The sequence below is a fragment of the Trachurus japonicus genome, chromosome 5, assembly GCF_045865225.1.
Source record: "Trachurus japonicus isolate A0001 chromosome 5, Traja_1.0".
Classification (NCBI taxonomy): domain Eukaryota; kingdom Metazoa; phylum Chordata; class Actinopteri; order Carangiformes; family Carangidae; genus Trachurus; species Trachurus japonicus.
The window spans coordinates 16838928-16862986 of NC_140911.1; the positions used below are offsets into that span (position 1 = coordinate 16838928).

At 42.6% G+C, this 24059-nt stretch overlaps 1 protein-coding gene across 1 annotated transcript in view; it reads right to left on the reverse strand.

The window, feature by feature from the left end:
- plxnb1b (plexin b1b) overlaps nt 1-24059 on the reverse strand; it is a 113093-nt gene that overhangs the window by 53354 nt on the left and 35680 nt on the right. Inside the window, exons 3-4 of the mRNA XM_085776577.1 lie at nt 6649-6737; nt 4605-5781 (exon numbers count right to left, since the gene is read on the reverse strand). Of these exons, the coding sequence (XP_085632703.1) occupies nt 4605-5771 (1167 nt within the window). The 5' untranslated portion in view covers nt 5772-5781; nt 6649-6737. The remainder of the gene's footprint in view (nt 1-4604; nt 5782-6648; nt 6738-24059) is intronic.

Below are 24059 nucleotides of genomic sequence, written 5' to 3' on the forward strand. Positions count from 1 at the left end.
ACGTTTCATGAATGAGACCCAGTGTGTGCAGCGAGATTAAGTATCTGGGGCATATTATTGTTAATGACTTGTTCGATGATAAAGATATGTACAGGCAGCGTCGTAAGCTCTATGCACAAGCAAACATGCTGTGTCGTAAGTTTAGCATGTGCTCTGTATCTGTAAAAAATTGCATTGTTTAAGCATATTGCACACCTTTGTACATACACAGCCCACCTGTGGTGTCGCTACAAACAAGGTAGTATAAGAAAGCTCACAGTAGCTTATAATGACAGCATGAGGCTACTGTTGAGAGCCCCAAGAAGCTCCAGTGCAAGCCATATGTTTGTCAGTGTCGGGGTTCCCACCTGCTCTGCTGTTCTGCACAATCTGATGTACAGATTTATGTGTAGGGCGTCAGAATCAGAGAATGAACTTATTAATGTGTTGGTTAATCCTGTACGCAGTTCTGTAAGATTTTCGTCCAGACTGTGGAACCATTTTAGAACATGTTTGTATGCAAGCCTACACTGAATAGTGGGGAAGGCTCTGTACCTTGTATTTTGTGTTTTTTTTTTTATTCTGTCTTTGTTTTTATTATCTTATTCTGCTTTTATGGCGATATGGATCCCCTTGGGTCTGAAATAAAGAAATGATTGACACATGTCATGCAATTGTACTGCTTTCAAAGTTCAAGTTCAAGTGTTTTAGCCCGTCGCCAGAAATATAACAGCAGTGTTTCTGGTGGTGAGTAAAATCTCAGCAGGGTTTACTTGTGGAGGAGGGGGGGTTCTACACTCAAAGCTTTTTAGACAATTTATTTTTTCCCCCAAAAAAAGTTTGGCAGTCAAGACGGTTGTTGTTGTTGTTTGCTCCTGGCAGATCTTTTTTTTTTCATGAGGTTTGGAAGCTGGTTCATTGCCTCATCACTGGTAATCTGAACAAGAGGAAGCAAAGGCAATGAACCTGGGAGCTCTGCCTACTGAAAGCTACTTGTTTTTGATGGATCGCCTGCACTGGAATGAATCCACGGCTCTTAAAGGGGCCCTGAGGGAGGGTTTTCTTTAAAAAACAAAAACAAGCATTTCAAATCCTGCGTCGTTAACATCCATATATATATATACACACACACACTACAGTGGTGGCCTTCTTTTCCGTCTTTATTGGTGCACTGCAGCATTTCCTGTGTTTTCCGCCGCCTAGATCACAGAGCAGTGGAACAGCGGGACACCACGCTGGGTAGAGTGGCAAACTCGTTGCAAAAGGGCACAAAACATTTCCATTTTGGACAAATGAGCTGCAAATCCTTCAAAGCTCTAAAGTGGAACAACTTCAGCCTGAGCTCATTGCCTTTGACCTTGGACCAAAACAAGAAGGCATCAGGGGAGAAAAACGAGGCGACATAAAAAAAAAGCAAGAGTTAGTATTAGCTTATAAACAACCAATTGTTCACACTACTATGAAAAGCATGTGCGTATCTGTCTGTGGGGTAAAGCTGTGGAATAAGTTACATGATGAGATCAAAGAAAGTAAAAACATTGTGCAATTTAAAAAAAAAAGATTTAAAACATCATTCTGGAGAGGTATAGACATGATGGTATGTACTCATGATTTATGGGACAAATGCTTGAATTTCTAGTATTTTGTTTGGCATTTGCTGAGTATGTACATGTATGTGTGTAGGTGGCATGTATGCATGTTTGTGGTATTGTATATATATATTTACATGTATGGTTTAAAGGTTAGGGCATTTATAAACTAGTTAGCTTCAGCCTTAACCCTTTCAGTCAGCCTTCTGTACCCTTTCTTTTGGATGGATTTGTTTTGTTCTTTTTCTGATAGTGGTAAGTGTTGCTGATCGAAATACACTCAAACTCAAACATAGAGCTGCTTTGGATATGCAACTTTTCCCCATTTGCAAGTGCAACACGTTCCTTTTGTTACATTTGTTTTGCATTTTGTTTTTGAATCTGCACTATCTCTGAATTTTTTCATTGCAGCTTGTTCCTCCTAAAGGAAGTATTAAGAGTTAGGGGTTTGGGCAACTGCAGCACGTTTGTCCTCGTCAGCCACCGTAGACAAAGAGCCTTTCATGGAAGCTGCTCATGTGAATGTACTGCTGAACTTTGCACTGATCATTGTGACACAAACCACTGCCTGCAGTACCTCGTTTCACCACCGCACAAAAAGGTCCAACTTTAAACATTGTTGTAATAACATAGCTCAATGGTGTCTTAACAGCTATATATAGACATAAGTCGGCCCCGATTAAGCCATGTGGAGTGAAACCAACCATTAGAGGAAAACTAGCAGGGATGACTGCGTGCTAAGAATAGCCCCAAACTACATTATACGTAGTGAAACAGTTATGAAGTCATGACGTCCAGTCTAGGTCCCTGCCAGTGGAAGCTTAAACACTGGCATGTCACTGAATGGAGGCTGATGGGAGCCTTTGATTATACTGTAATAACACAGTGCTGCACAGCCTGCAATCATCTGGACTTTTAACCACAAATACTTAAGGCAGGAAGAGCCGCTACACAGTGAGATGATGACAAAAGATTGCTAAAGATGCCACTAATTTTAGCCACTAATGTTTGATCGGAGTCCTGAATGGTGATTACAGAACTTGTTCCCCACGGCTTGAACTTCACATCAGTAGTATGTCCATGTTCGGTTGTTTTTGGACAAGGGGCTGTGTTGTGTCGTGGGTGGATGTTGGACAAAAAAATCAAAAAGTATCTTCCTGTGCAGTGCTTCTCTTTGTCGCTTTGTCCATAATAAAAGACCATTGAAAAAGGAAAAAAAAAGAAGAAAAAAAGCCCTTCACATCAGAGTTCATCCCTGGTGTCGAGCGCCTGTCCTGGCCAGGAGATAGAGGATGATTTATTTGTATAGAATGATCCAATTGAGATTCGGCATCTTAATCACATAGTAAACCTGTTTTTGGCTCCATATCTGATTGTTTTGCTGTAGTCATGTTTTGCTTTGATTTCCCAGGAGTCCGACCGGCGACCACAGCAGCCGCTAGAAGTCTCTTTTGAAAAGCACCATCTGTGCAGGACCCCGTTGAACCCACCCTGCAGGTCTAGTTTGGGGTCCAAGCCTGAGTACGCAGGGGTCACGCATGCAAAAGCTGTGCATGAAGCTATGATTGAGGAAGGTGTGTTTGGGCCTTCAGCTCCCCACAATGTGCATCAAACATTCAAAATCTTACATCCATGACATGTTTCCTGAGAGTGGCTGAATCTCCTGATAAACGCCACGCCCATTTGTGCATATTTTTACATTTTCTGCAAAACTGAGAAATATGCAAGAGCTACTTCTTCAAACTCCTCTACGGTCTTGAAGCTGGTTTGCATGAAACTTTTCAAATTTTCAAATTGCATCGAGCAACAAAAGTTATCAGAATAATGTTGACAATGCAAAAATGTGAAAGTTAAAAATCAACTTCCTAAAAAAAATTCAAAACAGAAATAAAAATGTGCACAAACCTAAGCCCAGTACTTTTGCATATCACCAAGTTTGGCACCAATGCCTAGCAGGGGGTGCTGCACAAAGTTTGTATCTCAACTGTGCGAATTTGTACCAAATTCAGTTTGCATGAGCTCAGGTTCATTATTCAGTTCGTGCATGAAACTTGGAGATTTCCACCACCTGGTAATGACTGATTACAGTCTTCCTTCAGGCAGGGAAGTGAAAGGAGGAGATGTCAGAGCAGATAACAGCAAGATGGAGGAGAGAGGCACTGCTCTGCTTTCCTCTCTGTAAAAGTCACTGCGCACCACTGCTTCGGTGTCTCACAGTTTCCAGGATATGCAAGATATAATACGAGATATGGCTGAGAATGTCAGCTACTGTGTGGTTTCATCTGAGAAAGTTTTGGACAAATTATCTCACTCATGACAGAGGGAGTGAGCTTTGTCAGGGTCATTAAAAAAAAACTAAATTAAAATTATTTTATGTCCAGTCTCTGACATTATTTTCTAATATCAACTCTATATAACTTTAGGTCCCAACTTTCAAACTTCACCTTTACTAAAAATAATGAACCACACTGAAGTTAATTTTAGGCAAAATGCACTGTTACTTCTATCGACTGGGTTAGGGTCATATTTCATTAAGGAAGTGAACAGCAGTTTAGAATAAATATTAGACTTAATATAACATAATCAGTGGTCTGTCTTACTGAGATGGGACAGACAGCCGACCTAAGAACGGTATCAGGTCAGAGGTTAGTAGGCCAACCTACAGACCCCGGATGTTGAACAGGTAACCCTGGACTCAAAGGGGAATAGCACTAGCGTATCATAACAAAATATTGGTGAAATTAATGAGTTTCGCGGCAGATAATGTGTTATTTAGACTCGAGGCTGCATTGCGCTGCCCTATAGACTCGCGTTATATGGATATATGCGGCTCTCGGCTGGATCTAATTACGTTGGAACAACACCAAAGTTATCTGGGTGAGTAAATGGTCGTATTTTATGCTAGAAATAAGGTCCAGATTGTAAAAAAAAAAAAGGCAATTCCCCTTTAAGTTTAATCAACAGTGACAGCCCTAATGACAAGTTACCACAAAAAACAAGCAGTTAAATCAAGTCGACTCAATGAGATGAACTCACCTCTGGCAGGTTGGCACAGTTGGACTTGACCTCGTACTCGATGTAAGCTGCCTCGACGCCCGCCTCTCTGCCCATCTGTGTGTAGCACAGGTCTCTGGTGGAGTTAATCCTGCGGTCCACATCTTCAAGATTAAACATGCACAGGGCCGAGTCCTCGCTGGGTCGGGTCGACGAAGCCAAACGAGTGGAGAAGACGCCGAGTAAAATCTCAGAGCCTTGACTCACCACCCCGTCCTTGGAGAGCCCGAGCTGGACGGCCTGCAGCAGGTTGTAACTTTTCCCCGTCCGGGAGCGGCACGTCAAGGGCACTTCCACGTAGGAGTAATACGACTGATCGTCCAAACAGACGCGAGAGATGTAGGTGCGGTACTCTCGCGACTGGGACTTGAGGTCTCGTCTGTAGAAGAGGAAGTAAACGTGCTGGCGGTGGGCGAACGAAGACACGAAGTGATGGTCGTACTCGGAGAGGCGGCCCGCCACGGCCAACTTGGCCGTCTCCTCGTAGGAAAAGATGGGTTCCTGGGCGAGGTTTCTGGTGGAAATGGGCGGATGGCTGCTGGTGTAGCCCCGGCCCACGAACAGCACCGGCTGCCTGTCGGGGTGCGACCGAACCACGAGCCCCACGGTGCTGACGTTGGGGTGGTTGGCCGCCACGTACTGGGTGTCCACCGGCCTGGTGGTGGAGAAAAGCACCGTATCCACCGAGTCCAGGCTGCGTTTCTGACAGATTCCCTGGTTGACGCTGCCGCAGGTGATGAGCTCCATGGAGTACGGGTCGACCAGCAGCAGCTTGTTGTGGTTACTGGTGACCCTGGCCTGGGGGCAGTTGCTCTCGGTGACGGGGGGCAAGCACTCGCGGCTGTCCGTCACGGGCCCGGTGTCGTCCTGGAGTTCGGGCCGGAGGAATCGATCCAGCTGGAACAGGTGATCTCGGGCCCCGATGTAGACCCGGCCCACGCCGTGGTCGGGATGCAGGGCCAGGTGCTCGAACAGGGTATTGTTCCGGGTGAAGGTGGGATGAGGAGGACTAGAGGGGGAGGGGTCCGATCCCTGGACGAGGCCGCGGGGTAACGAGATCAAGGGCCAGCCAGCTCCGAGCAGCAGCAGGAGAGACAGCAGCGTCTGGACCGCTGACACTGAAAGATGACGCGCCATCCCCGGAGGCATGGCAGCAGAGCTGAGGGGGACCGGACACGACAGGAGGTTACAAACAGAATCTCATTCACTACAAGGACTCTCATATCACAAACCTCCATATACACACACACACTGCTAAATATATATATATCATTCATTGTTAATCATGAGTTATTAAATGTATTTATAAATAGTGTATTAAATGATATTTCAATGCAGTTTTTGTTAAAATAGGATAGTAAGGTAATGCTTTATTGCCTGTGACAGCCCTGCTCCTATATAAACAGTGGGGGAAATAAGTTATTAGATTCCCTGCTGATTTTGTAAGTTTGCTCCCCAGTTTTTATGGTGAGTTTATTTTAACAGAAAAAGCGAATATCAACAAAACATAAATAATATCATCATATAAAGGTTATAAATCAGGTTACATTTGATCAAGGGGAAACTGTAATGTATGTATTTTATTGTGTGCACTGTAATATATTGTATTGTAATGTATTGTATACTATGTATTTTATAAGTAGGCATAGTACTGTTTTTTTTTTTGTTTTTTTTTGTGCGTGCACAAATGCATTTTAATTATTGTAGTGCTCAAGTCACCTGCCCCAGAGACTACGGTTGAAAATTAGCCAACTTGGCTAAACCGGCATGTTTACAGAAATGTTTATTAATGTGCATTGTCTCTGTATATTTAAACCAATAAACTAAACTAAACTAAAATAAGGGCAAAAATCAGCAGGGGATCAAATACTTATTTTCCCCACTGTAAGTGTGCTTCCTATAAATCAACCATTTAAGCAAATTAACACCTTTACATTATAACACCTTTATTCAACACCATATCAAGTGACAAACGGCCACAACCCTTGAGCAGCGGCAGCGGCAGCGTGAGACATCGGCTCCTCACCATTTGTTTCCAGTGGTGTTTTACCGAGGCATGTCACCTCCTGACCTCCCAGCAGCATGGGGTTAAAAACACATCCTTCTGGACGCAACCTGCAACACAGAGGAAAGCGAAGACACATGAGCGCACACACAGCACACTCTATACTTACACACCCACCCAGTGAGAGTTCAGGGCAGCAAATGCGCAGATGACAAAACTCATCCTGAAGGACATAACTGTGGGCCGACCGCAGGACGGACGTTTAAAAAACATCTTGTATTTTTGTGCATCACTGCGGTTCAGATAAAAAGACATCGGAAGCTCATTCCCATTAACATTTCTGTCAAACCAGTGTCTGACTGGCCACATCAGAATTTTTTTTTTTTCTTTTAAAAAAGCCCTCAGAAGAAGCCAAGTTGTGTAGTGTTGGTCCAAGAGGGCTTTTAGTGCCACACACACTCTCCCAGTATACAATCCACCCCCATTGCTAGGATACAAGGTACAAAAAACCTTTGGTCTCAGAGTCCCTGCCAGGAAAACAAGTCGCTGTGAAGTGAAAGAAGATGGCATGGGAACCTTCAGAGGAGGAGCAGCGCTCTGAGTCTGAGTCTGAGGCACCTGAGTCTGAAGTTCATACTCAATTTGTAAAACACTGTGACTGTGATTATGACGGATTATTTCCCAATTTCTCAATCTGTTCTCCTTTTCACTTCCTATACAGTACATCCTCCTCTGTTCTGCTCACTGTCTCCCTCTTCATCTATTCAGCTCTCCTCCTCCTCCTCCTCCTCCTCCTCCTCCTCCGTCGTCTCCCACTAGTCCATCACTGGCACAGAAACAGGATTATTTCTTCTCGAGTTTAGGCGGATTTCCAGTGAGCTTATTCAAAGGCGAGGTTGGGAAAAAGACGGAGAAAGACTGAAAAAGACACTATTCACCCCTCTGAACAGAAAAAAATCTTTCAAATCCACCACACAGACACACACACACACACACACACACACACACACACACACACACACACACACACACATCATCTTTTCCTGCCACAGTAGGACCAGCAGAAAACTTAACTTTGTTGGTAGAAAAGTTGTGTACATGTGAGAAAGAGGTTACAAGAACACAAACACAAGGCCAGAGAGGGAGAGGAAGACAAAATGAAAAAAGAGAGAGAAAAAAGTAATAATTATCACTGATCTCTAGGTTCAAGCCAACGTGAATTAAATCTGAAACTCGTCATAAAGGACTTCATCAATGTTTGTTTTTCCACTTGGAGGCCAAATAGAGCTACAGTGAAAATCTAACTGCACACTGAGACGACTGTGGCTGTTATTCAACTTCTGCAGGTTCATGCTGTAGAATCAGTCATAAAAGTGACACTGTTTTGCACAGTATTAACAAACAAACATAAGAACCAATTCTCTGCATGAAGACTTTCTAGTTGTTCCTCCAAGGAACAAGCACCTGACCCATAATACTGGCTGCACACAGGGGGTGTAATTACTTTGTGTTACAAGCAGAGACTCCAAATACAAGAAGACTGACTGATGGCTCAGTTACCAAAGCTGATATAATCAGATCTACTATAATCAAGTCTCTCTGAACTACCAGACTGTGATGAAGAGGAGGGAGACACGATATAAACTGGATAACAGTTCATTCTATCAGACCGTCTCTACCTGAAGTGTTGATCATATGGAAAGAAAACTACAAAGTCTGACATGTCTGCACAGCTGAGCCACCACAGCGTAATGCGAGTGTGAATGTTGCCGCCTTGTGAAAAAGGTCTCGGCCGTTCTCTAAACAGGTGACATGCAGTTCAGACATGTATAAATCCTGTTTGAACCTAAAGACAGGCTTTCTCCTTTGACCCCTCAGGTGGCTCGAGTGAGTTTTAATAACTTGGAGCTGCAGCTCTGTAGCTCCAGAGCCTGGACTCTGCAGTCTGCGCGTCACGACTCTGCCGGACACGCACTTCACAGCTGAGTGAAGAGAGTCTCCAGAAAGAGCACAAACAGGAACGACACACACTAGTTCAACAAAAACACTGCTTCTCCACAAGCTGGATTTAACACTTTTCCACGTCTCTTCCAATAACGCTCAAACTGTGTAGCCTGTTACTCATCCCAGAGTAACAGGCTAGTGAGGCCCTTATACATCTACATCTAGATTCAGAATTCGCTGAAAGCGGCAAATCAAATCGTTAGAAGAAGCTTTAGTAAACTGTGCTGCCATCACTCCAGGTCTCCCATCCTGCACTGAATAATCGAATCAGGCTCAACTTCATTCAGGGTTGGAGACACATGAGAACAAGAGAATGGACTCCTGATTCAATTCACTCCCATATAAAAAAGAGAGAAAAAGACATTTTGCCTCCAAGTGGAAGTCTTTTTGTTGCTGAGGTGAGAGGAGGAAATGCATGGCTGTAATTGCTTTATCTAAATGTTCCTTTACTTTGAGGTAATGCACTTTGTTCCAGCTCCATCTACAGAAACTTCATTCAGTTCATGTGATGGAATAATATATGGTAGGTAGCAGACAAACCTGGTGGTTGAGAATAAATATTACCTCAAAGAACGGTAATGAATGATATTCTTGCCTGGAATAATCTTCTGACACCCTTAAGTGGACTGTACCATTTCTGCCATATTGTTGGCCAAATAATGACGGCTACTTTAGCCTTAAGTTACACTTCTGCTAGCCTCAATGGTAGTTTGTTAATTCCCAATACAAAATGTAATTTATGACCTTTAGGCCTGTGAATAATCTCATTGATCCAGGCCATAGTTATCTCAAGGAAATTTAAGTCGAACGCACCTGGACTTGGTTATTTGTCTTAGAAGACGTTTCACTGCATCTGATCAGTCCCAGCCTGGTCAGCTGTTGAAGAGTTAGCCGATGTTTTGACATCAACAGAGTCACTTTGTGTGGTGGTTTGACCTTGAACATCAGTTTTTACAACCATCTTTATTTTAATCTGGATTTTTAGCTGCTTTGCTATTGAACAATATTAAAACACACAACACTTCAGTTCACTAATGCTCATATCTGCAATGACCTGGGTCAAATTTGACCCCGGGGACATGGTTGATCCCCCACTTTCATTCAGTCAGACTCCACTGGCAAAGACAAAGTTTCTAATGGACAAGAAACACTTCCGCACCATTTGTTTTGAAACATGGTGTAATAAACCAATAAATACCGAGGGCAAAGGTCTCTTTTAATAGTCATATTAGCAGATCGGGCCCTTCGCTGGTGGCAACTGAGTGAGTATCTGACGTGACAAAAATTTGCAGATTAGCGAAACTGTTAGTAAAGTAAATATGTCAGTTCATATAACACATTATTTTATTCTCTCTGTTGCTGTGTTGGGTGTGGAAATGCTGAATCATCTGGACAATATCTGCGAAATATCCGCTAAGTCATTCAAATGAGTCATTGTACTACCCTGAAGGTACGCCACGCCACGCCACGCCAGAGAGATGGATCATGGGAGGATGGATTGATACTTGAGCAGGAACAACTGCTTCCAGTTCCCAGATGATGCAGTAATACTGAGGAAATTGGGAGTTCACCAAGAAAAGATAATGCTTGGCAAATGTGTTTCTTCGCTTGTGAAGATGACAGGTGGTTGAAGAACCTGCAGCAGCAGGTACTGTAGAACCTCTGCCGGAGAAACCAAGGTCCACCACAAACCGTGAACTGAGGCAAAAGACTAACTCAACACAGCGGAGCATTCCTGAGAGGCACATTCAATTGAGCCATCATCCGCTACACTGAGTCGAGCCTTTCATTCATTTACAATTCAGTTATCCTACATTCTGGAGGAGGCCGAGGGGGGACAGCAGCAGAGACCGAGGGGGCCAGACCCACATTTGAAGTGAAAAAGACTGGCAGAGTGACATCAGCGGACAAAAACAGGGTTACAGGACGACAATGGTGAAAGGGGAAGACGAGGGTGAGACAGAAAATAAGGGGGGGGGGGGGGGGTGGAAACGATGAGGGAAATCACCACAATCAAGTGCTCACAAGCCTCAGTGCTCACTGAGAACTGATGGAATGTGACTAATGATAATAAGAGAGAGAGAGAGAGAAAGAGAAGAGGGACGGAGAGAGAAACAGAGAGAGAGAGAGAGGGAGGGAGGGAAGTGGAGGATGAGGTGGTTGTTAATTACAGTGCCTCCCTATAATGCCCCATTCAACACCCAGTCATTTGCAGAATGACTGGGAGGGGTAATAAAGCAAGTTTCTAATTAGTGACATGATTGTGAGCATAAACAATCAAACACAAGTGCAAACACACACACACACACACACACACACACACACACACACACACACACACACACACACACACACACACCAAAAACATCTAGTGGGAGGGTCATTGTCTCTGCACAAGTTCACTTCACTCATGTCCTTCTGTGTCTCAGAGATAGAGCAACATCACGACGGTTTGAATGTATTAAGTATAATATCAAAACCATGATTTAATACTCAAACACTCTCCTGATGTTTGTACATTTAAATAAATAATACATTTGAGTTATTATTATTGTTGTTGTTGTTGTTTAAATGCCTAAACCAGAGGAGTGAGTCTCAGCGCTCCAACGATCAGTCACTTCATGTTATCTTTAAAGAAAATCAATGGGAAACTATAAATAGTGTCTTCTGAGAAAAACAGGATATTCACTTAAATAGTTCAGATGGAGGTTCTCATGTTGTTGGGGATTAGTCAAACACACATGGGGCCATAGATCCCTCTGTTTACCAGCAAAGCCTCCAACATTTCTGTGGGACCAATTTTATACTGAATGATACAGAGGTAAATTTGTCTCAATGGTATTTATGTGAACGGACTGACAATATGTGTGTGAATGAATATAAAACCTTCAATGAATGTAAATTAAAAACTTCTACACTCACAAAAATATCTTGAAAACATAAGTTGGATCTGAAACTGCACAATTTCCTATTTGTGCAGTAAAAACGCCATTTGTGATGGGTTTTATATCTGCAAGATATTTTTTTGTTAGTTTTACAAATTCTTTTTTGGCACTGTTTTAAAGTTACAGAAACATTCACACACAGATTGTCAATTTATATTTCTTCGAGTCGACTGCTGACACATAAAGCACAGCAACTGTAAAGCTGTAGATTTCCTTTCTCTGCCTCTTATAAATAACATGTAGTAGTTAGTGCGCTGTTAAAAACTGAGTTGCAGCAGTCGCCTGCCCACTGGCACCGGGGGCCGGACAGCCCGCCTGGACGGCTGCCAAGAAGTTATTTACAGAGAAACCCCCACCAATTGCCGTCCATCTAAAAGAACACATTCCTCCTCGGCTGATGAACTTCATAGAGAGAGAGGACCAGGAGGAGGAGGAGGAGGAGGGAGTCATCACCCTGCGCTCTCTTCCGGAAACGTCCCTCCAGAAATTAAGACATAAAAGTCCCCGGTTTTTCGTGATCAGGCACTTTTAAGGGATGAAGTTGCTCAATGACACGACAGAGGGCTTTTCTGGACACGTCTCAGCGGTCTGAGGAGAGAGCCACTTGTTGCTGCAGAGGAACTAGGTAGATAAAGGAAGTTCCCATGGCTGTTAAACTTTATGGCCCCCGAAGAATTGACCCTGGGGTGACAGAGAGAGGCTGGGCCTGGATGTAAGGGAGGAGTGGATATCCCAGTCTCAAGGATCACCTCTGCATTTGTGTGGATCTTTGAGGGCTTTAAGCAAAACGTGTGCATGCGTTTCCTCCTTGTAAATCCATCAGTGTGGCTCAGCTCGGCCACAAAGGGCTAATTCATGCATTGTGATTTTTTACATTCAGCTCCATTCGTGCCAACTCTGACGATAGTTTTTCATGTCAGTCCTGCCTGCACACCGAGACTCATGCATGACACAATACAATAATCGTGCAAAATATGGTGTTTGACATCCTTACTGTTAACCCTTAGAGGTCTGAGCCTGTTTCGGTTGTTTTTTTGTTTTTTTTATATATATATTTTTGATTTTACCTTAATATACAGCATAGAAAAATATTCACCATACCCATGTTTGATATCTTTTTTTTTCAGCACAAGTTCCCCTTTATGATCTGCCAATTATTTTTTCACTTTAAAGCAGAAGTAAGTGGTCCGGTCGTTTTCGCTAATGCTGCGTTCCAGGCAGGCTTTTGAAATCGTAAATTACAGCTTCAAGTCACAACTTACGACTTTGTAGCGTTTCAGGTAACCCACTCGTGTTTTTCCGACCTGTTTTACCGGTGAAAGTCACTATAACGGCCACTCGTAACTTCTGACCCGTGAACTCGTACCAGATCGAACTGGTACCACTTCACGGTCGGAAAAATACGAGTTTCCTTGAACGCACCATAACAGTCCTCGTCGCTACGTCACCACATTCACGGCGTTCCTTGGCTGCACACACAGCCCTGCATGCCGTTCTCTCTCCTCATTGGATACAAACTGTAGGATACGATAAATGTTTTCTCTTCGGCTCAGAGCAGAGCAGAGTGACTGACAGACCCGTGTTTCAGTCCAAACACTCTATGTAAGTGATTGCTGTCGGAAGATATAACTATTTAAGACTTATATTAACACAAATATATCACTTACTTCTGCTTTAACCTTTTTTATTAACATATTGGGCACAAAAATACACAAAAATCACGTAGAGTATCAGTTGAATTGAACTTTTCTGTTTTGATGGATGAAAAAAAAAAGACGAATATATTGAGAAAAAAATCTTCTGACGCCTGCCCATCCCATCCCACTTTTATGCTATAACTATTTTTGTAATATCTAATTAACACCATCCTCTCATGTGTCACAACAGCTAAACTCCAACTCTTTGATTACATTTAAATTAACAGACAAACCAAAAACAAAACACTTGCACCATCCAGGATGTGTAAAATAAAATACAACAATTTGAACAGTCGATGAAAAAGTCGCTTTTAGTTTCCTGAGCAAAATAGAGAGGAAGAAAAGTGGGCAGATATGAAACTCCAGCCATGCTGAGACAAACCCTTGAGTCATGTCAGCATGATAAAGGAGCGTATGTGTGTGGTGGAATTACACTTTAAGGGCCATAAATGAGAGCAAGGAGGGGTGACGGGCATATCGTAATGATGCCGACAGGAAACTATAAAAGTCTGTCAAGTTTGTCAGGATCATATCTCAGGTGCAGACAGGTGCGGTTGGCACCAAAACAAATCTAGTGCAGGCTATAACCTTTGAATTCACACACAGGAATGTGATAGCGCTTCAGGGGGAAGCAGCCCACGTCATCCACCTTATATAATTTGTCACTGATTCAGAAACGTTAGTGGTGTCTTCATCTGTACTAAGCCACAGCTTTGAGACAGACACGGAGATGAGATGAGGCAGGTCGAGACATATACAACATGTTTTCAGCCCACCCCACTACATGGAAACGCAATATGGCGATGAATGCAGTGATAAAATATCTTGATATTATCAAAGCTATGCTGGTAGTTTTCTGTATTACTTTAAAGAAAGAAAGAAAGAAAGAAAGAAAGAAAGAAAGAAAGAAAGAAAGAAAGAAAGAAAGAAAGAAAGAAAGAAAGAAAGAAAGAAAGAAAGAAAGAAAGAAAGAAAGAAAAAAAGAACTTTCAAATGTTTCCAACATGTTTACTTTCGTGTTGTGTAGTTTTCAGAGTGGAATTGAAAATATAGTAACCAAAAACTGTACTTGTTATTTCACTCCTTAATGAATGAATTAACTCGGATAGGCTATGTATAAATAAGCATGAAACAGAAACAGAAACATGAGATCTTTACAAATAAGTGCCTGAGTTGGGCTCAAACTAACTGGCACTTTAATGAACTGAGAGTTTCCTCACTTCAGGAAACATGGAAACATCTTCAGAAAAGCTGATAGTAAGGTTGAACACCATGTGTGTCTGTGCAGTGTTGATGTTGTGGACTAAGAAGCAGGTGCATCATGTACATAAGTGTGGTTCAGCCTCTGCACCACAGTCGGTTAAGCAAAGTATAACATAGTGTGTTTCTGTGTGTGTGTCATCACTGAGTGTGTAATGTCACTGTTTAGGGTAGTGGCTTTGGATGGCGGCTGTCCAATAGGACACTCACAGTGACACCGAACAGGAGGAATGGACGACACACACTATCATTAGTAGCTTAACACAGCGAGACACGCTTCTGAACACTGCCTTTTAACTGCTTAAGAGTCTGAGTGCTGTAACAGGCCTGAGAGATCAAAGATGAGCCGCCATCCTTCCTACAGCAGACGGCAGGAGAGGAGGCTTAAGCTGGTGGGGGCGGGGGGTGTCAGTAGACAGAGGTGGAGGTTTCATGTTATTGGCCAAACATAAAACAGGAAGATTAGCCATCATACTGACGTCTAACCCAGTGAAAGAAACATTCACACTCCATGTAAATAACCAGTACAACGGTACATTTAAAGCAGAAGTAAGTGATATTTTTGTGTTAATATAAGTCTTAAATAGTTATATCTTCCGACAGCAATCACTTACATAGAGTGTTTGGTCTGAAACACGGGTCTGTCAGTCACTCTGCTCTGAGCCGAGGAGAAAACTTTTCTCGTATCCTACAATTTTTATCCAATGAGGAGAGAGAACGGCATAAAGGGCTGTGTGTGCAGCCAAGGGATGCGCCTGAATGTGGTGACGTAGGGACGAGGACCAATAGATCCATGACGAGGGCGGGGGCTGCTAACTCCGTCGGCTGACAAGAAGTTATGGTGCGTTCAAGGCAGCCCGTAACTCGTGTTTTTCCGACCTGTGAAGTCGTACCAGTTCGATCTGGTACGAGTTCACGTGTCGGAAGTTACGAGTGGCCGTTATAGTGACTTTCACAGGTAAAACAGGTCGGAGAAACGCGAGTTGCGGGTTGCCTGGAACGCTACAAAGTCGTAAGTTGTGACTTGAAGCCGTAACTTACGGTTTCAAAAGCCTGCCTGGAACGCAGCATTAGCCAAAACGACCGGATCGCTTACTTCTGCTTTAACCACCTGAAGCCTCCAGAGCTCACAAACCAGTGAGGTCATCGCAGTGAACAGCAGACAGTGGCTAATTATCCCAACACAACCTTTGACCTTGGTCTGCCATGTCCCAGCAGCTCTGGCCCTGCATCCACAGCAGATCCCGGCCGGGGTCAGGGGTCGGGTAAATACAAATTCTCCAGCACAACAGAAAATATTCACTTAACAACAGGAGAATAATCAGATTAGAAGCGAAAGGCAGGTTTTGTGACATCACAGAGGCCTGCTGGACCGTTTCCATTTTGCACACAGTGCACATTGTGGAGGTAACTAAGTTCCCCTTGGAGCAACGCGCCTTATTGTCGCGGTGCAGACAGCACGATGGAGAGCTGCAGACTGGTGCAGGCCCACTGAGCAGCACAGAGACGTGGAGCTGCAGAGGGAGAGCAGGCCGACGGTAAAACGCACCCACCTCTTTTGAGAGTCTCTTCAACTGCTGATACGTCACCTCGTTGAGCTCAGTTTAATTCCTTGTCAATGTTTTAACCATATCTTGTTTATAATTGTTTATTTTCTCAAACTTGAAAACATAAGACACTCTTTGAAAGGTTCAACAAGTAACTACAATAATGGGACCTTTTCTTGATTATGTGAAGGCACACATCACACTATCCTTAGAATAAGCGGAGACGGAGACATATATGCACCACAGCGTAAGGCTATGATGGTTTAGCATAAGGTAATAAGAGTTTTTATCTGTGGCCTCTCTTCCGTCGCCTAAATGTGATTTTATTCATTTTATTTTATCTTTTTTTTTGTTTGTCAGATTTTTTTTATTTTTATCTTTTGTGCTTCTACCATATGTATGTCAGTTTCTATAGTTAATAGAATAAAATATCTCAGATTTGCTCAAGTTGGGTTTAATCCATGCTGAACTGAAAAAAAAAAAAAAAGTTGTCTAGTTCAAACACCTGTATCTATGTATTCACAATGACTGATTCTTAAGTGCCTCGTTCATTTACTTACTTTAGTGTTTGCATAAAAAACCACCCTGATGATACTGCAACTTATTTAAATTATTTTAAACTGCCTTTAAACTGTGTTTCATTAACATAAAACTTAAAATTTAAGATGTTGGACAATGAGAAAGTCTAATGCAGCGTATGTCCGGAGGCAATTATAGTGTGTGACTACCGGCCTTGTTAGGTCCGGTAGGTTTCCACGCTGTCGGCCATCATACACCCACAGGCTGTGAGTTTAGAGTGGAAGTGGAGGGCGGTTGGCTGAAAACGCTGCCGGCTGCTCTGTGTTTGTTGGTGGAGGAAAACCTCGCCTCGCACCCAGATCCAAAAAATCAGTTCTAATTGTTTTCTTTTTGGTATCAGTGGAAGAAAATCTGTAATAAATCTAACACACTGTATATTATTTAAACACTATTTCTAGCAATGATCACAGGACACATCTCCATGGAAAGGAAGCTCAAACCTGAGCAGAAGATAACACTTAAAATCAAAGAAGAGGCCGGTGAGCAAACAATTGACCAGTTAACGTAAATGATCATTATAAATTCATGCCTCTTGGTAGTAAACAAAGCTGCTGCCTGTGTGGGGGTGATGCCTTCACAGGGAAATTATAGCCTGAGTTTTTACATGCCGATTATGGTGGAGAGAACTATGCACACATTAAACAAAAGAATGCAGAAACTCCTCTGACAGAGAGGAAAAGAAAGGACGAGCTATTTTTTCCTGTCGCCTCATTTTCACCAGCTCAGTGAACAGCAGTAATGGTCTGCCCGAGCAGGGAGCTGTAGCTGCCTTAAAGGTGCTGTATATACACACCAGAGTGGAGCACATTTACATATATTCATCACTTTTTATTGCGTATGTGTCTGTGAACAGATTATTGCAAGACTGGCGTGCCCTTGTGGCTCACCTGGTGGAGCACATACCATGAAAGCTTTACCGCAGTGGCCTGGGTTCAAGTCCAGCCTGAGGGCTTTTTGCTGCATGTCATCAACCCCCTCTCTCTCCCAACTTTTCTGATTGTCTATCACCGTACTTATAGTTACAGACAGAAATGCCCCAAAAATAACAGTAATTAAAACATGATAATGATAGACTAACGATTTGGTCAGATTTTTCTGGAAAAGTCCAAAAGGATGTGATATTTATAGTCATGGAGTCTTCCCTCGGGGTCTCTCTCTTCCACTGCACTACAGTACCAGCCAAGCACTAGCGTACAACACTAGTTAGCGATAGCTTGGAAATAGCATCTTCCAATGACAACAGACGACTGGCTTCCTGCACAAGTTAACCCATACTCCAACACAAACGCCATGTGCAGACAAAATCAAAAAGAGGTTTTATTTGGTTCAGTCAGTCCAGATAGCTATCAGGAAAACTAGCTTCAACACTCACTTTATAAATCCATAAAAAAACATTATGGTCTGGAATAGTTTTGGTCATCACTGGGCAGTCAAACATCTAAAATATCATTTAAAGCCAAACTATGACAACAACTCAACTTCAGTCGTATCATCTTTATGAATTCCTTGTCTGTGTTTTATAGATTTCAGACCGTCACTGATGGGATGGATCCAAGTAAAAAGCTGATAAAGCAATCATTGGGCTCCTGGTCAAGTATCTGATCAAAGCCTTTTCTCGTCTGGTTGCTCAGTTTGGCCGGACGGTCGACTCTAAGAAGAGTCTTGGTGTTTCCAAACAGCTTCTATTTCACAGTCATTGTGCACCTGGGAACACTCACACTCACAGAAATCGTTTTATCAGGTCTAGAGAGTTCCTCCAAATTTATGAATTTATGGCTCGGCCTTTGTCCTGACACAGGTGTTTGCCTTTATAAGCTATGTCCAATCCATTCAGTTTGCCGTGGGTGGACTCCGATCAAGTTCAGGTCAGAGATGAATAATAAATAAAGCAAAGAGGAAGCACCTGACTGCAGTTTGGAGCCACAGCAAAGGACCCGAATAAAAAGATTTCATGTCATTATGGACTATTAAGTGGAGATTTATGGGCAAAATGGGAATTTTATCCATTTATCCGTATCTACAATTAAATCTGCAGAACAAAAAACACAGAGTGAGCGTCTGTCTGACACACTCAGGCCAGTGTTTATGAAGGCACCTTTCTGTGTCTGCCTGAGCAATAAAAAAACGAGCGGTGCAGAAAGTGAAGGGTAAATGTTGGTATGACTGCTGTTTTGCCGGCTCCTCTCTGAACACTGTGTCTATGTGTGTAAAACACACCGCCCATACAAAGAGCCTCTTTGTGGTCCCTTGCAGCAGATGACGCTTTTCCATAGTTCGTCTTGACAAAAACATGAAGGTGTGTAGTGGCGCTTGTGGAGCCAGGCTTGTTGCACTGAAGTCGTAAAACAGTTTAAAGACAATATCAACAATTTCTCCCTTTTTTTCCTTCTTCTAATCTAATTTTGTTTTTATTTTTCTTCAGCTTTTTCTTCTGCTTGTGTGCTGCACATTAAGTGGTTTTCTTTCTGTTATAATTATGTGAGTGTCAAATTCATTGTGATGTCTGTTTGGAAAAGACAACTAAATGTCAATTAAAAAAAAGGCTCATCTTATCTTAGGTCACTGACAGCTGGAAAGCAGAGACACTGTAAAAGACGTGAGGACAAGAACCTGCACAGTAGTCAAGTCAGATAATGGGATGATTCACAAGTTGTCGATAAGACGAATATGAAGTCAATTGTTCAAGGAGAAACTGCCATTTGAACAAATTTCGTTATTCATAAACAAACTGGTTCAGAAAAAATAACTCCACCAGCTAGTTTGTTGTTTTACAGACTAAGACCTGAACACAAAACAGTGATAAAAGCTGAAATGTCTTGGCTGTGCATGAGAGCCATCTGTGAATGCTTCCTTTTTTTGGTAATTGTTCTCAGAGCTGTTGTTTTTAACACGAGGACTATACTACATCCACCAAGGTCACATGAGGATAAACCTAAACACATTGCTGTTGACTTCCACAGCCAGACACCTCTCTTCACCGGGCTCTGTTAAATGCCTGGGATTCCTCTTGGAGGTGAGCATCGCCCTGCTGGGGCAGCTGCTGCTCCTCCACCCTCGGCTTCACTGCTGCAGGCTGCAGAGCAAACCACAGCCCAGCAGCTCAGGAGGGGGTGGGGGGTCTGGTATAAGCTGCTTAAAATGCAAATTTAGTCCATATTCCTGGACATGGACTGTAGGGTTGACTGTTTGTGTGTGTATTAATTTTTCCTGCATGTGTCCATGTGGGTGAATTTATCTGTGCAAGTTCATATCATCAGAAATTGCCTCGAAAGCCAATGTAGTTGTGTAGTGTGGTGCAGTTTGTGCATGGAGGCCACAATGTGTGTCACATAATCTAAAGTAAACACACTGACAAGCGTGACATTCCCATGTAATACATCCTAACCATGAAACTGTGAAGTGTATCACTGCCTGAATCTGGGAGTAATCTCGCACATCAAACCCACGGTGCCACAGTGGAGCGGACCACCCTGAAGGAGGAGCTGCCATTGTGGTTTTAAGCCACCCTCGTTGAGCCCACCTTCCTCTCTACAGCCACCGGTGGCAGATGAAGGAGCCAACACACACACACAGAGGATCGTCAGAGAAGGGAAATGTAAAGGGAAAGATAGAAGCAGCAGATAAGGGCTCCTCACAATGGGCCTCATTCACCAATATCTTCTTAAGAACCTTCTTAGATTCTTTCTTAAGTTGTTCTTAAGAGGTTCCTTAAGAAAACCCTACGTCAGATTCATCAACGCGTTCGTAAACCTCAGAATTGTTCGCAGCTGTGTTCTTATGCCACCTCCTCGTAAGTTGAGGGCGTGTGCCAGGTGAGTCTAATTAACATAGGATTAGCATAGGTAACCGCCCCATCAATGCCCGTAAAAGGGCATGAGACTGCAGGGCCGTGTGCACACAGCACCCACAGGCACTGAGCAGAGAAGGTGAAGTGAGAAAGAAAGTTGAAATGCGCAAATGAAAATCTGGGAGGGAGCACCAGACTCCAAACATAAAAAGAACTTAAGTAGTGAAGTGGAGCTACTGCGGCAGGAATGAAACAAAGAAACAAACAAAAGGCTTATATTTAGTTTATATTTTTGTATTTATATTTAGGCTATATTTAGTAGTGTCAGCAGTGGATGGATCTTCGGGTTGTTATCAGAGAGACCACACTCTCACGTGTGCCATCATAAATATCATATTATTATCACATTTTTTTTTTTTTTTAAACAGTTGTGTGTGTGTGAACACTTACAGCAAGTGCACTGTTGCAGCCCGCAATTAGGAAAAAAAAATCATATCGGCAGCTGTATGTTGCACACAACAACAACAAACAACACCCCCCCCCCCTCCCAAAAAAAAGAGGGAAAAAAACTGATATGAATTAAGTGTCTATAATCTTTTTTTAAGAAACTGCAATGATTTGTCAATTATTATTGCATATATATAATATATGATTATTAAAAACATCATAAAAGATAAGATAATTCTTATTCAAATCATATAATATCATACAACTGCATAACAAAAGAAAACGCGATAATCGGTTATTTTTGCAGAAGTCTCAGCACTTAAAAGTGCGTAAGTATACTCCTGACTGTTCGTAGATTTTGTTCTTAGTTAAGAACAAATTCTGGATAAGAAAACATTAATGAATGCCACAATCTTCGTAAAAACTTCGTAAGTAGGACTTAAGAACAAATTTGTTCTTACGAACGGTTTGTGAATGAGGCCCATTCCTCTTTGAATCATGGATGTTGTGTGTGTATAGTCTTGTTTTACTATATCCATAGAGTCTGAAAGGTGGCAGCCCACTATCTCTGTGGGGGTCCAACAGCTTTATGGGGACCAAAGTACTGGATGTCTCAATAGTCTACATGGACGTGAATAGATTTGATGCCAACATTCAGGATAGATAAAGGTTAAGGTTTACTCTTTCAGCTCCAAAACCACTTTCAGGAAACCCAGTGGAGGACAAGCATCTTTATTTGCTATGGATCAGTCATGTGCCTCTACTCTACCACACCCAAATAATGTGAGTGTGTGTTCACATCAGAAAAAATGTAGATGAAACGAGCGCAACCGAGCCTTAAAAAAAAAAAATACACAAAGAAGTCATCTACAGACAGTATTTGTATATCACTGAGTTTCATTCCTTACTCACACATCTGAATATGAGAATATGAAGAGTGCGTGGCTCAGAAATAATCTTTAATCTCACTGCCAAAACAAATTTTTCATTAAGAACAATCCAGGTAAAAGTAAATACTTGTGACAATGATCTGAAGTTGTATCACTCAGCCCTGACATCCACCCAACAAATACAACCACACCCTCCTTTTCTGGCGCAGACCATCAACAGACCCATCACTGTTTGCTTGCTCTTGTCTACAGGGGGAGGATCTGTCTGCTCTCTTAAAGTTACAGTTCATCTAACACAGTCATCACTGGCACTGAAAACTGCCCTGTAATTGTTTCAGAAAGCTTTTACAGAGTTCCTACTGTATTTCCATTAAGAGGACCATTATCCAAGCTTTGTGTTGTTGTGCAGCGCTGTTTCCTTGTGGGATGATTTTCTATTAAATATCGAAATTACCGTTCACAGTTCAGTCAATTCATGCCTGGCCTTGTTTCAATCTAAGTGGCTGCGATAAAATGTTTAATGGCTGTTTGACAGTTCATGTTGACCCGTGGGCTCTGTTGTCATCTCCTCAGCATTATAAAGTGACACACACCATTAGATAACAATTACTCATTCTCATGAAGTAGGTGAGAACCATCGCTGTGGACTTGGTTTCTATGACAAGTCTGTGTTACATCTCTGGAGCTTGTGAATGGGATGTCAATGTAGCTAAGAAAAAAAAAAAAAAAAGGAATGATGACCACGGCTACAAAAATAAGACTCAGAACTTGTTTATGAAGGATTATGATGAGTTTTCAAATCTGAAAGTCCTAAAATCTGCAAAAAAAACTAATGAAAGAGGAGTGCGAGGTCTTCTCAGGTCAGGTTTTATTGTGTTGATGTGGTTCACTCCCACACCACAAAGAAAAACAGAGCCTATTTCTTCTGTCTGAAACTCTTAAGAGGAAGAAAATATTTGGGTTGTGTGTTTAAAAGCTTCATAACTCCCCTGTACTTTATAATGAGGAGACATGGTGGGGAGTGGGGCAGCTCAGTGGGGGGATCCCACAATGCTGGACCCCACAAGGCTGGGGGAGGATTACAGGGTTAGAATTAGGGTATAGGAGGTGGAGAATGCATTATGACCGGTCCCCGCAAAGAAAGCCAAACAAGGCTGTACTATGTGTATGTGCTTGGGGTGCTGCAGTGGTTATGGGATTCATATTGAAGGGTCGACAGTCTATTTCCACAGTCTCACTTATCAGCGCAGCCTAAATACTAGTCATTACTCTGTCGTCTCGGCTGGCTGGCTCGAATGGAGCCCAGCCAACACACAGCAGCTCCACGTATCATCACGCTCACTACTATGTTGTCACCGATATAGCAGCACCACACGTGTAATTACACACTACACACTGATATCCAATGTAGTTTAGCTACATTACAATGTTTGGCAGCCACAATAGTACAACGGAGTACCAGGGTCATGTTGAATTAAAAAAAACAAAAAAATGTATATTTCAAGAATGACATGATTATGTTTTGATTAATTAAAATATTATTAGAATTAAAATGCAAAATATCCAGAGGAAAATAAATGGGATGAATATAACAAATAAACAGATCATTTGTCTTTAACTATCTCTTCATTTATGAAAGCTAAAGTGTAACTTCACAGGATGCTACTCGTTGCTTCGTTCCCTCTTAAACAACACAATATGACACAAATTACAACTTTCCTCTCATATTATTATGATTTTGTCTTGTAAAAATTGCAACTTTCAAGTTATAATTTCATGCAACGCTCCGTCGTACATCACAGCTGCAGCTTCGGTGTCGAGACGTTTGATGGTAAACTAGTAAACAGCAGATGAGGACACAGAGCGGATTTGGTTTCACCGCCTGCTCCTTTGGATCTGTGAGCTTTGAAAGAGTCAGGTACCAGATGCACAAGCTGGCAGTGGCAGTAAAGTTAAGTAATGACACGCTCCCACACCCCCACACCCACACCCCCACACACACACCCCCACACCCACCCCCACACCCCCACACCCCCACACCCCCACACCCACACACACACACACACACACACACACACACACACACACACACACACACACACACACACACACACACACACACACACACACACACACTCACACACACATGCACACACTACAACATCTAATCTCCATGTCAGGACAAATGCACAGTCATGCTACAGCAGCGCTCCACTTCCCAGCGGTCTTTGTCAGTTCTTCTGACGCAGCATTGAATCTCTGCCCGACTGCTGTGT